The following is a 15,948-nucleotide window of genomic DNA, read 5'->3' on the forward strand; positions in this document are numbered from 1 at the left end:
ACCAATGAATTTCTTCATTTTTGTGAAGGTAACATGAATATTCAGAAAAATCATTTTTAAATACGAAAATATTATCAAACTATAGACAGTTGAAAGTTTAGTATATGATATGAGATTTTAGTGGAAAATTTTATATATGATATGATTACCTTATTATAAACGAAAGAGAAAGTTAGAATGTACACATATATTTCTTGTAACTTATCTTGCTTTAAATCATATATTATACGATAAAAGTGATAATATAAAACATTAGTTTCAATGCTTTTACGATTAAAAATCAAAATGATAAATATAGTAATAGTAATGATTAGGATTTAGGAATGAAATTTAAATAAATAAAAGAATTGACTAAATTATTGTTAGAGAAATATATGGTAACATATTTTTAGTATAAATTTAAGGTAAGACCAAAAAATAATGAAAGGGTCCAAACAATTTTTATAGGTAGATTTTTTTAGACTCCTTCCCTTTTAATAGTATTGATTTAGAAAGGTATATTAAATAAAAGATTCTTTCAATCAAAATAATATTCCAAGCGGAATATTAAATGAGAAGGGTTCCTTGAATTATACTCTCTCCGTTTTTTAATATAAGTCGTTTTACAGCTATGCACGTAGATTAAGAAAATCATTAATTTTTTATATTTTCTAAACAAAAACATCATTAATTATTTACCTAACCACAATTCAACCAATAGAAAAATAGAAGATATATTACTATTGGTCATACAACATTAATTATTAATAAAGTTTACATAGAAAACCGAAAACGACATATAATTTGGAACAAAAAAGTTTCTCTAAAACGACTTATAATAAAAAACGGAGGGAGTAGTTTTAACTGGTTAGAAAAAAATGGAATATGACTTGCTATAAAAATGGCATCATTCTGTCCACACTATTTTAGTTTTTGATTCCATTTGCTATCAGAAAATTAAAATAAAAAACATTTGCTGTAGACTGTAGTTCCGTTAGTATAAAACTATAAATTATATCAATGTATAATAACAACACTAACCTTTTAAAATGCAATATCAGTAGTTTATAGAAAGTGGATATGAATTATACTACTAATTTATTGGGGGTACAACCCACACTTGTCAACGACTAAACTATAGACTAAGGCGGTTTTAATCATTAGCTCATCGAGTGTAAACTTTATAGAGATTCAATGATTCACATTTTGTTCAAAACGTACAGCTAATAATACCATTTAACCACGAAACATCATGATCTGAACTACCTAATGTAGCTTTTAAAATGAATGCCTTGAGAACTATTAAAACTGCAAACAAAATAAAATTCAAATGTTACAACAAAAATAACAATGAGATGAACCCAAAAATATGTATAAGATTGTATGTGAATATGCCCGTGTTAGTGAATACCTTCTATTCCAACCGAGGCAAAATTTTCAAGAAAAGTATGATATAAAAAAACAATGTTTAAATGAAGAGAATATTTGACCCAAAAAATGAAGAGAATATATATTTTTTTTTTGCAGCAAATGAAGAGAGTATGTATACACTGTATGTACTGTTTATTATCTGTGACAAGGTTGATTAGCAATTACTTGATTTAAAATCTAAGCAGTTGGGCTACATGGCTTCTGAAATACAGTATAAGATTTGATTTACGATGCTAGTAAGTAGAGAGCTAGGATCCAATAGCTATTTCAGGTCCAGAAACGCTACATTTGTACTTTTTGCATTGATATAAATCGTAAATAATATCAAAATCCTTTTTTTATATATTATGAATATTTTGCATGTGCTTTGATTAAAGACGAACTTCTGTCAAAAGAGAAATCTGCGGTTGTTAATGAAGGCGGAGAGGGTATCTACTTAGGTTTACAAAAATCTTTTCGAGGATCAAAGGTCAACACTCTTAGATTTATAAAGCGACTCCAGAATAAAGTGGTAGGATGGCAAAACAAGTTCTTAACACCTGCTGGTAAAGAGGTTATGCTCAAAGTTGTCGCCATGGCTCAACCAAACTACCAAATGTCTTGCTTCCCTACTGCTGAAAACGACTTGTCAATAGAATGAGTCGGTTATGAGTCTTATGACAGATTTTTGGTGGAAGAGTTAAAAGGAATCAAAAGGGATGTACTGAAAAAGCTAGGAGTATTTTTGTAAGTTTTAGAGCGTGGGAAGATAGAGTTATAGTGATCTTGAGTATTTCAATTTGGCACTGTTTAGAAAACAGGTCTGGAGAATACTCACTAAACCGGAGACCCAAATGGCAAAAGCGTTCAAAGGTCGGTATTTTCAACATACCACCATTCTGAATGCCACTTTTGGATCCAGACCCTCATATGCTTGGAGGAGCTTGCATGCTGCGACGAAGCTGGATAAAATGGGAGCACGAGCAGTGATTGGTAGTGGAGATAACACCTTGTTATGGAAGGATCCTTGGATTGAAGAAAATCCAGCCAAACCTCTTGCTTCCTCAAGATGGGTGCACACTCCATACCAAAGTACTCTGTCGCACTGTACTAAAGTCATTTCTGGCACCTGATAGGAGAGAATGGAGCACAGAGCTGTTGAGACTTGTGCTCACCGAGGAGGACATGAGGAAGATCAAAACTATAAGACCTAGATTCCCGAATACTAGAGATGCATATTGCTGGGACTACACAGCTACCGGTACTTAGACACTGAAATCTGGCTATTGGGTTGCTGCAAACCTAATGAAAGATGAGCTTTAGATGAAAGTCACCCAGCCAAGTCTGGATGCTTTGTTCCAAGCGCTTTGGAAGATGAACACTTTCCCAAAGGTAAAGCACTTCTTGTGGAGATGCTTAAATGATTGCTTGCTTGTTGGAGAGACAATGAGATATAGGCATCTAGCTAGAGAAGGAGTATGCTCTCGCTATCAATCAAAGGACGAGACAGTCAGCCATGTACTCTTCCAATGTCCATACACACGCCTGATTTGGGCTCTATCATCGATCCATGCGCTACCATGAGGAGATTGGTCTGACTCTCTTTATGAAAACATCTATAGAATCTTATGCTTGAGTCTTTCTGATCATGATGAGGAGAGGGTCATATTTATGAGACCGTGGATAAAGTGGAGATTGTGAAAAAATAGAAATACTTCTATCTTTAGAAGAGAAGATTATGATGGTCCTATGATGATTTCTAAGGCCCAAGAGGACATGGAAGAGTGGAATCGTAGGGATGATTTGGAGGAAGAGTCGAGGACTACAACCCCTGTGATGAGAACTGTTGAGAAATTGCAACCACCTATGCAACTGTGGCTGAAGTGTAACACTAACGGAGCTTGGGATCAAAACAAGGAGTACTGCGGTGTAAGATGGGTACTGCAAGATCATCAGGGAAATGTGAAATGGATGGGTGCAAGAAGACTCTTGAAGTTGAGGAATCCTATTGAAGCTGAAACAAAAACTTTAAGATGAGCAGTGATGATGATGGTAAGGTTGAACTACACTAATGTTGTCTCTGAAATTGACAGCAAAAGTTTGCTTCAAGCCTTACAAGACAAGAATAGCAATCCTGGTATACTAGCTTATACACAAGATATTCACAACCTGCTCACAAAGATAGGAACTCTTCAAGTGATCTTCAAGTGTCGACAAAGTAATGAAGTAGGATATGATAGCAAAAGAAGCAATCTCATTCAATCATGAAGACCCTATCTTGTACTCTATTATGTCGTCGTGGATTAAATTTCTTGTAGAGATTGATAAACCTGATGTGTAAAACTCTTTGGATTAAATGCGAAGTTGAATGTTGAACCAAAAAAAAATATTAGAAGAATCGGACCTTTGGACAGTCCCAAGAAACATTTGTATGGTGGCCCCACATTGTGAAGCCTCCAATTTTTTTTTAAAAACTCATTTATATAGATTCAGATATTTGCATGTAAATAATAAATACAAAATAATTTTCTTTGCTGTTATAATTTAACATAAATAAATTTGAAAATACAACTAAAATAAGATTTTCATTAAGTTTATACAACTAAAAAAAATATTTTTTTTATGTGATTAAACTTAAGAAATAAATATTTAAACTGATTTTTTAAAAAAGTTTTAGTTTATTTCTGAAAATAAATACAATAGTCTTAATTTTAAACAGGCCCCAAGATTCTCAGGACCGGACGTTATTTATTGCTAGATGAACCATAACGTGTAGTTATTATCTTATAAAAATTTCTATTATTGCTTCTCTTAGAGTATCACAATTAATCTATTTCAGGACCGGCCAATAGAAGACAACGAAATTCCATCAACCTTATGAACCACTTCTTCTTCTCCAAGTGTTTGTTTCTTCCACTTTATTAAACGCTTAAGAAATTATTTAATCTGCATTATACATTATATCGTTGTAGTTAGCATAAGTGCATAACTAGCTAGTACTCGGTAAATATATGATCCACTGTAATATTCAGTCAATACTCTCTCTGTTTTTCTTAATATGACGTAGTAGAAATTTCACACGAATTAAGGCATCTATTGAATTATCCTTTCTATCCTTCATTAATTAACTGTCTTGTCTTGTGTCGTAAGTTTCTACCATGGTGGAGTCCAAGCGATTGGAAAGATAGTAAATAATGCTTTGGAGAGTTAAATGCAAGCCACCCTTATGGCAATACAACATGCGTGGAGTACAGGATATAAGAGAGAGTGTACATAGAATCAGATTGTCAGAAGGCGATAGAGATTCTGAATGGAACACTTCTCCACGTTGATGTCTATAACTGGAAACGTGAGATACAATGGTGGAAAGATTGTTTTGATCACTTGGAGTTTCAATGGATTAGTAGAGCAGGTAACAGAGTTGCAGATAAGCAAGCTAGTGAAACAACCAATTCAAGACAATAAATTTTATTTATTTCACTATTTTATTCCAAGGTTTATATCTAATGATCTTCACAATGATTCTGTCGTTTTAATGTAACATTTAATAAAATTAAGTGTTATAAAAACGTATACTTTCTTTTTAGATATGTTAAAGAAATAACATGAAAATAGATGATATGAAAATTTATAAAGAAAATTATATATATATATATACTATATATATCACAACATATCTAAAGTATATATGATAAAGAAACTAAAACAATTGAGAAACACTTTTTTTTTTAGCAACACAATTGACAGTCACTTTACAAATTAACTATTGTATTTCTGTCACCTATCCATTTGGTTAGACCAAGTCAGATGAGACGGTTCTCTGATGATCATTTTCTATCTGATTGTATCTGATTGATCTATATGAGAGAAAATAAAGCTTCTTTTTATAGTTCATCCGTTAGATAATTCTCACTCCTTAAAATATGATGCAGGTCAGACTTTCGAAATTATACTACAGACTCTGAAAAATATCAAATTTTTAATAATAAAAGCAGGTCAGTCCATTGGACTTATGAATATCCACTCTGGATAATATTGTATATCTTTATATATAAAAGACAGTTTAATCTCTTCTTAGGCCATCCACGTTCACTTCCTCTCGCGTCGACACGTGTCACTGACGACGAGGTGCTGCGTTTCATTAAACTGAACATGTTATCTTCTGGGCCTCGCTCGATCTTTCTGTGATGGGCCTTTACACTCACAGCCCGAACGATGTCACGACGTCTCCAACCCTAAGACACATTACTCTCGCGTAACCCTTTTCTGCGCCGGCGACGCGTGACGTCTTCGATTCCTTCCTCTTCGATGAAACGGCCGGAGTTATGTCGTCGTCTTTATTCCAATTGCATTCAATCCCTCGCTCATTCAATCCCTCCCTCAGACTCTTCGATGCGCCATTTGAACCCGAGCAGATCTGTATAAATATGTAAGTATCTATAGATCTCCAGCGCATCATCTCTTTCTTTCTCTTGAGACTTTCTGATTCCTGTTGCTATGTCTATTTCGAGAGTCTTCTTCTCTGACCTGAAGTCCGGCAAATGCTCCTCCGTCGTCGAGGCCCGGCTTCTACGGTTCTGGGAGGCGAGGAACGTCAAACGCGGTGGCGAGCTGATGTGGGTCGATATGCTACTTATGGACGTGAATGTAAGTTTGATTCTTCCTGGTCTCCTTAGATCTGTTTACGTTATTTTCTGACTTCTAAATTTTATCGGTTTCAGTCGACTTTGATCCAAGCTACTATCAACGCGAATCGGCTTCCAAGGTTCCGAGATAGGCTCGCCGCCGGGACGATGTACTCTGTTTCTGGCTTTGACGTGGCTCGCTGTGCTCAGAACTTCAAGCTTGCAGACTCTTCTTTTTTGACGTGTTATCTGATCCGGTCTCGCCAATACCGGCAGAGGGATTCCGGTTCCGTAACCAGACCGAGTTGGTTGGTTTAGCCAATACAAACACTCAGCTTCCAGGTACAGATGTGATCGTATCGTACATATGTATATTTATCTGTATGGGTTTTGTGCTTTATGTATTAAGTCACTGAGCTCTCTGATCTCAATATTGAACCTGTAGATATTATTGGTGAAATCGTGGCGGTGAAGAGCACCGTGTCTGACCCTCCGGAGGATAAGAACCGTGTCATGGTCACCGTCAAATTAGAAAAGTAATTTATTTGTTTCTTTAACAACTTTCATATTTGCTTAATCATTTTAGCTGCACTAACGTTTGTTATATATGTGCAGTGATGTGTCTGTCACTCTTAGTCTGTTTGACGCTCAAGCCGTTTTATTCCACCAGAAGCTTGGAGGCATGCGTGATGATCCTAAAGTGATTGTTGCCACAAGCATAAACCCGAAGATGGTTGGAGGTACTTCGTTGCTTATTTAAAGATGTGGCATAAATTAATATGTGTAATTCCTTTTTCAGAAATTTTTACTATTTTGTGTAGGTCGTTTATTCCTCAACGCAACGTCAGGAACACATGTTTATTATGATAAGGAGACACATGCAGGAGAGTCTTTATTTTACCGGTAAGTTTGGTCTGTTCTGAGTATGTAATCAGACGTTGAGAGTTTGTGATGTTAATTTCGTGAACTTTTGTTCAGATTGGTGGCTAGAGACACTGGTCTTCCGTCTGCCGCACCTCTCTTGAAGTCTTATGCGAAGGTTGAGACTGTGACAATTGCAGAGCTTAACCATTTTATCACTACGGATTCGCCACAGGTAATGAGTTATGTATATGCAATTAGCTCATTCGTGTGTTTATATATAAAGATTGTTTTTTGACTGCACGCAATGTTGATGTTTAAGCAGCAGGAAATAGATTTCTTATGCACTGCGAGAGTTTCTCGGGTTGAATCGGACAAAGGGTGGTGCTATGTTGCGTGTTCTAAGTGCAGCAAGAAATTGCAACGCACTGTCACTTCTTTCGAATGTGCACGCTGTAATAACCCTCATGCGGTCGGATCTTTACGGTATGTATCGATTTGTTATAATATGATAGTTGGTCGCCTTCTTTATCCCTTGCGTCACACTGATTCCATTTCGGTTTATTTGTTCTCTTTTAGTTATCGCGTTGAGATGGTTGTAACTGATGATACTGCTGAAGGGACATTTGTTTGCTTTGATGGTGTTATGACGAAGTTGCATAATCTCCGGGCAAGTGAGGCGGTCCAGTTACTGGTAATATATAGTTTGATTACTTATGTGGTTATTATATAATGTTGTTGATACTCTCGATGCTTCCATTTAATGACAAGGCTGAAGAAGGAGTGAACCCTGAGGATTCCGTGATGCCTCCGTTCGTTGCAGGAATGGAACGCAAGACCTACACTTTCCAAGTCCGTGTCACGCCCTACAACTTCACCGTCAACCACCAGACGTTCACCGTGTCGCGTATCATCAATGAGGTTGAGCGTGCACCAGCTCCAGAATTTGTCGATGATGTAAGTGCAATACTTATTATGATATTTCGCCATTAGCATATGCAGCGTATAACAATTTGAATGTAACAGGAAGGTGATGACAATGATGATGATGATGCGCCAGACGGGCCTAACAACCGTGTGGAGTCTGGTTCCGGCAAGGGCAATTGTGAGACATCAAAGAGAGCTGGAAAGGAGCCAGTCGGTAATGTGCGTAAGAGGGCGCGTATTGCTTAAGATGGATCTTCGATAATCATCTCTCGATATTCTGCAGCTTAATAATGTTTCTGCATTCTACTTTATTGTCATCTTTTTTCTATCTATGTTATGGATTTTCTACATTCCAGTTGTTTTTTTTTCAAACTCTCTACTTTATGGTTGTTATGAATGCTTTTTATATTGAGTTGACATAAGTTTAAAAAAGGAACAAGTTGATGCTTTATTTGATTCCGATGAGTTAATAAATGTTAGTGATTATTTTATTAAAAGAGTTAGTGTTTATTTTAATTGTGTACGTAAGTGGACGTCCATAATCATATTATGGACTACAAAAACTTTGGGTACGTTAGTATGAGTGTATGTATACAGTCCACGGTCTAATATAATTATGTATATGAGTGTGAAAATATTTAATGTTCTTTAAATTGTGTGCATAAACTGACGTCCATAATCATATTATGTATTACAAAACTTTGGTTACGTGCATGAGTGTACGTCTGTCGTCCACAAGCTAATATACTTATTATTAAAACTTCACTTAAATCGATCAAAGTTATTTTGAAGACAAGGTATTTAGCAAATACAGCCAGGATGGAGCCCGAAGCAGAATGTCACCAGCATGATATGGACAGCGCATGCGAAGATTGTTATTATTTTAATTTATTGACTACATACGCACAAAGAAACCGTAAACAAACCCGCCAAATTTATTGAAACATTATTTAAATTAAACTTTTGCATCAAGCTTAATAACAAATAATAAGATTTCTCCAATTTATACATTATTCTTCCGTACAAAATTCACATGTGTATATATGCATCATGAAAAAAAAACAAAAGGCCTCGAATAATAAAAGGATGCTTTGGGGGTTTGGGTCGTACTCACCTAAATCAATTTATAAGTTAGTCTAATGGAGGATAGCTAAAACTAAACTTTTGAAATAATAGCGAAGATTACTCTCATAGTAATATATGATACTAAAATTGAACTCATAACCAGTATATTATAACTTAAAAGTTCTCATTTGTGTTGTTTGTATATGATATCATCTATATCATAATTATAAATTATTCATAAATAAATATAAATCATATGAAATTGTTTTATTCAAACTTCCCGCCCGAAGGGCGGGCCCGGCCCTAGTTATCTAAAAAGCATAAGGTTTTCTTAGTCATTGTTCCTAAATTAAATTGAAATTTTAGCATTTGTTATTGTATACTATGTCGTTTAATGTTATCATGTTTTGTTTTAATATTAATTTAGTATAAATTATAAAAGATTACATCAATTATAATTCTATCATATGATCTATGTATCACATTTTTATTTACACTCTAGTAAATGGTTTATATAAAAATTACATAAATAACAATATCTCATATTTTTAGATTTGGAGATTTTTAAGATTTGGATTTCAAGCTTTTGACAACGTTTTTACCATTATAGCCTGTTTTTGTTTCTCTATTTACTCTGTTTTCAACCTTTTTATTTAGCCTTGAAAAGAAAAACGTTATTATATTTTGTTAAACTATTTTGTTTTCCGCTGATTCACATGAAATCTGATTGAGTACAGTCGCAATGTTAAACGAGTGATTCTTTAGATGTTTCTAACAAGATTGGCATCATCTAAGTTTATCTATCTACCTCTGCTATTATAAGACAGACTTGTGGTTTTTGTCTCTCGTAGTCAATTTTTTTTTTTACAATTCATTCTTGTTGCAGTTCATTGTTGAATTCAAGTTCTAAGTTTTTGTCTAAAAATGCAAACATACAAATGCAATCTCTCCTCTACGATTATTGTAATTTGTCTCTCACCACATCCACATGACAGAAAAAACAGAAATCCTTTTCCAAACAGACAAAACTAAGGCAGTGACATTGATCATCAAAAGGCAGGCTTGCAAGTTGTAGCCATTATGTTAGTCTCCACACGCTCAATCTGCCAAGTCTCACCAACAATCTCCCACAAGGTTAATAACACTGCTCTGATTCATCTCTTATCATTCTTGGCCACTGATTATACACATTTGAAAAAAATTATATATAAATAGGTCTCAAAATTTGTAAAAAAAAATTCAGGCCTCCAAACTATAGAAATCCTTCTTAAATCGTCTATAACCTCCAAAATTTCAGGGCCGGCCCAGACAGATTCTATGTCCAAACCCATCATTCAAAGCTTGTTGTTCACTTTCATCTGGCAACAACCTCGACTCCTTGGATAGTAGTAAGAAACAAACTCTTCTTGACATTAACACTTGAATAACTAACCAAAGCAATTGGAAGAGAAGGTAAGCTCCTGTGGGAACTTTATTGGCAACTTCAGTTCCAGCAATTTTGCGTCTTGGTGAAGGTAATCTGCCACAATATGACTTTGTTTGATCATATAATGTTATTGCAGAAATACCAAAAGCAAAACTTTGTTTGGTCATATAATGTTACTGCAGAGATACCAAAAAGCTACTCAGCTTTTGTGGATCGATAAGATGGGTATTCTTATTATTACCCATCAGACTGGAGGGAGGGTAAGCTATGGCGTTAATTTGTTTTTTTTTTCTGTTGTTGTAAGAACAAAACTTAAATGAATAAGCTTTGACATGACCTTGTTCCGGGCAAACTTGTAGATGACCTTGTTCCGGGCAAACTATTACACGTTTGCAACTACGTCCTTTGCAACAGTAGCAGTTGGAAACAGTAAGCACAGATTATACAAAGATGTGATATAAGATTTACTGATAAATGAGGAAAGTGAGGCATAAAAAAAGTTTGATTGATTTTGATACTGCAGACAGATACTACACACTCATAGTTGGAGCAAACGAGAGGAGGTAGAGGAAAGTGAAGAAGCAGCTTGAAGTTGTGACTGATTCTTTGAAGATCCTTCAGATTTGACTAACACCAGAAACATCTTATGTTGTTACAAAAACTGCTTGTAGATAACAATGGATATGTTACATATTCTCTACAACTCCAACGATGTTTTGGCATTGTGAGTTAAGTCAAATTCTGACTTGATATACTAACAGAGATGAAATTTCAATCAAACTTGCATATTTCATATATAAGAAACAGACCTTTGTCTCTTTCTTCCTAAACATTACACATTCTCCACCTAAATCACTCACATCAACAACAAAAAACAAACCTCAGTCAATAAACTGCATTTAATATTTAGTTTCAATAAACAAAATGATATACCTTAAGCGCTCAATGAGTAAACACAGTTCTATTTCTTGACCGATTTGTCCACGTAAGTATTAACATATTCGTTCTTTGTATGATACCATTCGTTGAAAGATGTATAATAAATGCTAAGGAAATTTGAATTTGTTATAACCTAAATTTCATTTTGCAACCCTTTTCGATCTAACTTGTGCTGACGAAACTTGAACAAAAATAGTTCCTCATACTATTTTTTTTCATTAAAATTTCTTGTGTTGCCAAGTCCAAAAGTCCAGTTGTCAAACTTGATGATGCTTTCCTTTGGTTGACAAATGAACTTTTCACACATGCCTTTATTGAAAAGGTCAAATCAAGAAAAGAATTCCACGCGCATGGACTGAAAACGATATATCACCTAAACTAAATATTTTGGCCACTATATGCAAAAGTTGCAAGTGTATGAATATTTCCTATTACATCATACACATACACGTACATACACATGCGCAATCAGTGTTGGTGATTTTGGAAATCATTTATCATAGTACACATTATAATAATAGGTACTGGTGAACATCATTAATCAGCGAATCCTGACAAAACAGCCAAGTTTGATTTTTGTTTTGACGAGGGTTTCTTGTAACGCAAGAAACATAAACCCACGTGTGAGTGTGACAGCAACCTAATTAAAGCATGTTCATGCGTGTATCTTTAGACATACGATCTTTTGTTGCTCCCGTTCCTAGCTAATCGGAGTTAAAACAGTATAAGCAGAGGCTGATCGATATTGACTATCTCCTGCAAAGCCACTATCAGTTGATTCTTATCGTCTTCTCTCTTGGATCCTTCCAACTTGAGAAGTTTTAAGTTCTTTAGTGTTCTTGCATGCTTGCTCTGATGGTCAGCATCAACAATAAGTCAATAATGTCTTCTTTTGAGCTATAAGTATTCAAATCCATCTTCGAAATAATATAAGTTATTAGAATATAAACTCAAAAGGTATAAACTAACGAATATTTTAGGTGCTTGACACTTACAGTAATGAAGATGCGCTCGATTGAAGGGCAAAGCTTGAGAAAAGAGATCAGGGAATTGATGTTTTCTTGTTTCATCGAGTTATCAATCCACCGCAATTCATGTAACTTGTAGAATTGAAATGATGTCCAAGAAGAGGATATGGACGGTTTGATTAGTTCCTATAAGCAAAAATAGTAATATATAACTCTCAAAAGCATGTCCTAATATCGGAAAACGAATTAAATGTGGTAAAATCCTTTTTTTCTTTCACAAACTCAATAACAGAAGTGCATGATTAATATTTTTCTGTTTTAAAATGATACACACGTTTTAGAAAATATTATTTCAAATATATATGTTTTACGTTTTATATGTATTTTTATTAAGCAATAAATATAATTAATATAAATTGCAAACTTAAAAAATATATTTATATTTATTGAATTTTAATTATTTTAAAATTATAAGAAATAGCTAATTATAGACAATGATGTATATAAAATCAAAAACTAATATGTGTGAAACCTCCAATATATATATATATATATTTTGTTTAAAAAAAATAGAGAGTATATTTTTTTTTATCAACATAGAAAGTATATTTTTATTGTAAAATAAAAGATATAGAGATCGTCTTTGTTACCTCGAACATCCATCTGCAAAGTGCAAGAGATTGAGAGTTCTTGATGATCAGCAAGAGAGGACCGATGTCTAAAGCATACCTTGGGCCTTGTCTTACGTTGAAAATCGCATTGGTCAGGTTAAAATGTTCATGGATCTTGATCGAAGGTAGAAATCCTTGGTAATGAAGAGTTTTAAGCTTCGGTGATCTAATATCGAGATATCTCATCTTCGGACAATCCAAGATAGACAAGTGAACAAGCTTAGTTGGTGAATCAATAGTGAGAGAAGTCAAACCCTTGCAACCACAAATCTTGAGGTTCTCAAGCAAAGAACAATCTAACACCATGGAGGAAACCACCTCGTGGGTTAACGAATCCACCGAGTCTAAACAAAGCGTCTTCACCAAAAAACCGCTTCGCTCGACACGTCTCGGGATCTGATCTTTGATCTCAATTCGCCAGCAATAGCTCTTTTCGTTCTTAGAACCGTTAGAGAAGAAGTTCATATGCATGACGTTATGAGGTGCGATAATAGTTGACACGAAGGTTGACTTGTCGAAGTGTAACTCCATTTTTCGAGTGTTTTTAGACGGATCGTGTTCGTTGAAGTTGTGGATGAAGCTAGATAACGCATGAGAGACGTCCTCGATGGAGCCGTTGTGGATGTGAGCGAAGACTAAGGCTTGGCTCCAAACGGACCTACACCGTGTGGAGACGAAAGGGATTAGTCTTGCGGACTCGAAAGGGAGGAAGCTGATGATGTAGAGGAGAAGCTCTAGTGGTAAGCTCGAGAGGTTGTCTGGTTCGTGTTCGTCCATGGTGATTGTGTTGTGAAGAATTGAATGGTTTTGAAGAAAGTACGTTTACGGTACGTACGTTTTTTTGGTTTATATAAAAAGAAAATATTGATTCTGGTGTTGATCATGCTCCTTTTTGTTGTTAGAGACACTTCATTGATTCTTTAGAAACTAGATTATTATTACATGGCCAATTTAGGATTAGATTTCGGCTCAAATAATTTAAATGATGGATTGTAACATATAATCAATTTATTTTTTTATATTAATCAGAAGATATTTCAAATTTAAGTTATACATTGTGCTAGTCCACTTTGTAGCACTAAGTCTTTTTTTTCCATAGTTGATTGTTTATAAAAATTAAAAAAACATATATATTTATAGAAGTCATCCGTATACGTAGTAAGTACATCCTAAAATGTCCTCATTACACATATTTCAACATGTTTCTTGTTTACGTGTAACGGAAAAAATAATTTTGTAGGGGTTATTCATGTTTGCGAGCCTATTTAGGTGGCACTTGGCCTGGTTTCAGTCGGTGGAGGACAGCTATTTAGTTTCATGTTACAGTTGTACTGTCTTTTATCGATTTGGTCTTCATTTCAATATTGGGCATTTGTTGACTTTTTATACTTCAGTATCTTACCCATTGAGCTAATGAATTACGTTGAAGAAAACACAACAATGTACCTCTGATGTGTTATATGATATCTAATACAATTTTTGGCCGATTAATATTTTCTTCAGATTGTTGTAAAAAAAAATATTTTCTTATGATTAGATGTTAAAAACAATAATTTATGATTGCATATCCGCTCTATAGTCATTCTAATTCTTTGATATTTGGATATCCGCTAAAATCCAAATCTTTAAATGTATGTTTTAAGCTTGCAGTGAACAGAAGATATTATCCATTAATTTAACAGATAAATATCAGATATATCTCGACCTTGTTCTAAACTACATTACATATTTTGACACAAAATTAATTTATCATCAAGATGTTTCTTTTCTACAATGGTATGTCCACACAAGTAAAAAGTCTCACCACCTAACATTTTGATTTTGATTTATGTTTACCATGTCCACACAAGTAAGAAGTCTCACCACCTAACATTTTGAATTTGATTTATGTTTACCATATATAGTAATAGTTTGCACATTTTGGCGTTTTTAACTTTATCACAGTCTCTTTTATGTAATTATCAATGGCAACAATACTTGTTCCGCTATTTATTTTTGGAACCGATAACGTTTTTATTTTAGTTAACATTCTGTACTTATCTCCTTTTATAACAAGAAACTAGAATTCAGCTTCATTAGCATTAGTGTACAATAAATCAAAGAAATGAAGCCGGCTGCTTTGGTTAATTTAGTTCAACCTAAGCGAAATGTCCTTCCAAAGACTCTTGGATTACTCACCTACGAAAGACTCTGAAAAAGTGGCAATTCTGGAGAGGATCCACCACAGTAGCTTCTCTTCTTCTTCGAGCCACCACCTCCATCTTGGTTTGCGAGGGAGCTGATATCATCAATGGCTTCCCTTTGTTGCTCGGCCTTCACGAAGCATTGCCAGTGTTCAAATTGGTTATACGCTGTCTTAAGCATATCCCATGGAAGAACTCAGAACTAAGTATTTATGATTGAAAATTACGATGATGAATGCTCATAGACCAAGTACTGAGTTTCTGAGACTATTTAGGACAATAAAAAGTTCAGATGCATTGTCAAGACTCTAGTGGATGCTTACATTGTGGTTGCCAGAGACTTGGTTTAGAACTAGATTGGTATGTGTGAATTTCGTCATGACTTCATATTTGTATTTTTTCCCCGACTTTTATTCATTTATCTATACTATCAGGAAGTAATAGAAGTTAATGTGTTCGGTGTTCAACTGGTAAATATCGTACTTTTGCTTTGTGTTCCTGCTCATTCCTAACATACTGAACAAAAGGCAGTGATCGAATCGTTAAGGCACTTGTTAGCAGTTTAGAAAAACCTTGGATTACCATATTCACGTGATTTGTCTTTGGTGGTTTTCTCGCTAGTTTTCATGCTTGCCAAGTCAAGTGTCGAGTATGAGCAACATATATTTTGAAGTTGCTGCTTTTCTTGCTCAAATAGAAAAGTGAAAATGGTATGTTTGTGTTCAATTTTTCTTGTCATTGAACTGTTGCAAGTTTCATTGTTAAGATTGTTTCTCGTTGCTTGACCATATTAAAGTCTCGGTTGCTTGTTCATTAATGTTATGCTTATTGCTTGATCATATTACAGTCTCGGTTTCTTGTACATTGATGTAAATTGTTAAGATTGTTGGTAGA

At 34.6% G+C, this 15,948-nt stretch overlaps 1 protein-coding gene and 1 pseudogene across 1 annotated transcript; one reads left to right on the forward strand and one right to left on the reverse strand.

Annotated features, from left to right (window-relative positions):
- The first annotated feature begins 4,599 nt into the window (after positions 1–4,599).
- Positions 4,600–11,094, forward strand: LOC111198298. The gene is made up of 10 exons (XM_048736770.1): positions 4,600–6,036; positions 6,111–6,356; positions 6,460–6,550; positions 6,630–6,754; positions 6,836–6,917; positions 6,993–7,110; positions 7,201–7,361; positions 7,455–7,569; positions 7,647–7,832; positions 7,902–11,094. The coding sequence occupies exons 3-10, from the start codon at positions 6,528–6,530 to the stop codon at positions 8,046–8,048; spliced, it is 957 nt and encodes a 318-aa protein (XP_048592727.1). The 5' UTR covers positions 4,600–6,036; positions 6,111–6,356; positions 6,460–6,527; the 3' UTR covers positions 8,049–11,094.
- A 764-nt stretch (positions 11,095–11,858) lies between these two features.
- LOC106356408 lies at positions 11,859–15,912 on the reverse strand (annotated as a pseudogene).
- Positions 15,913–15,948: the final 36 nt, after the last annotated feature.

This window comes from Brassica napus, chromosome A7, assembly GCF_020379485.1.
Source record: "Brassica napus cultivar Da-Ae chromosome A7, Da-Ae, whole genome shotgun sequence".
In the NCBI taxonomy this organism is placed as follows: Eukaryota; Viridiplantae; Streptophyta; class Magnoliopsida; order Brassicales; family Brassicaceae; genus Brassica; species Brassica napus.

Excerpts from the sequence above, each read along its gene's own strand:
- LOC111198298 (XM_048736770.1), top strand. The coding sequence starts at position 6,528 with ATGGTCACCGTCAAATTAGAAAA. Across the intron at positions 7,111-7,200 it reads TCACTACGGATTCGCCACAG|CAGGAAATAGATTTCTTATG; the intron begins GTAATGAGTTAT and ends ATGTTTAAGCAG. Across the intron at positions 7,362-7,454 it reads CATGCGGTCGGATCTTTACG|TTATCGCGTTGAGATGGTTG; the intron begins GTATGTATCGAT and ends GTTCTCTTTTAG.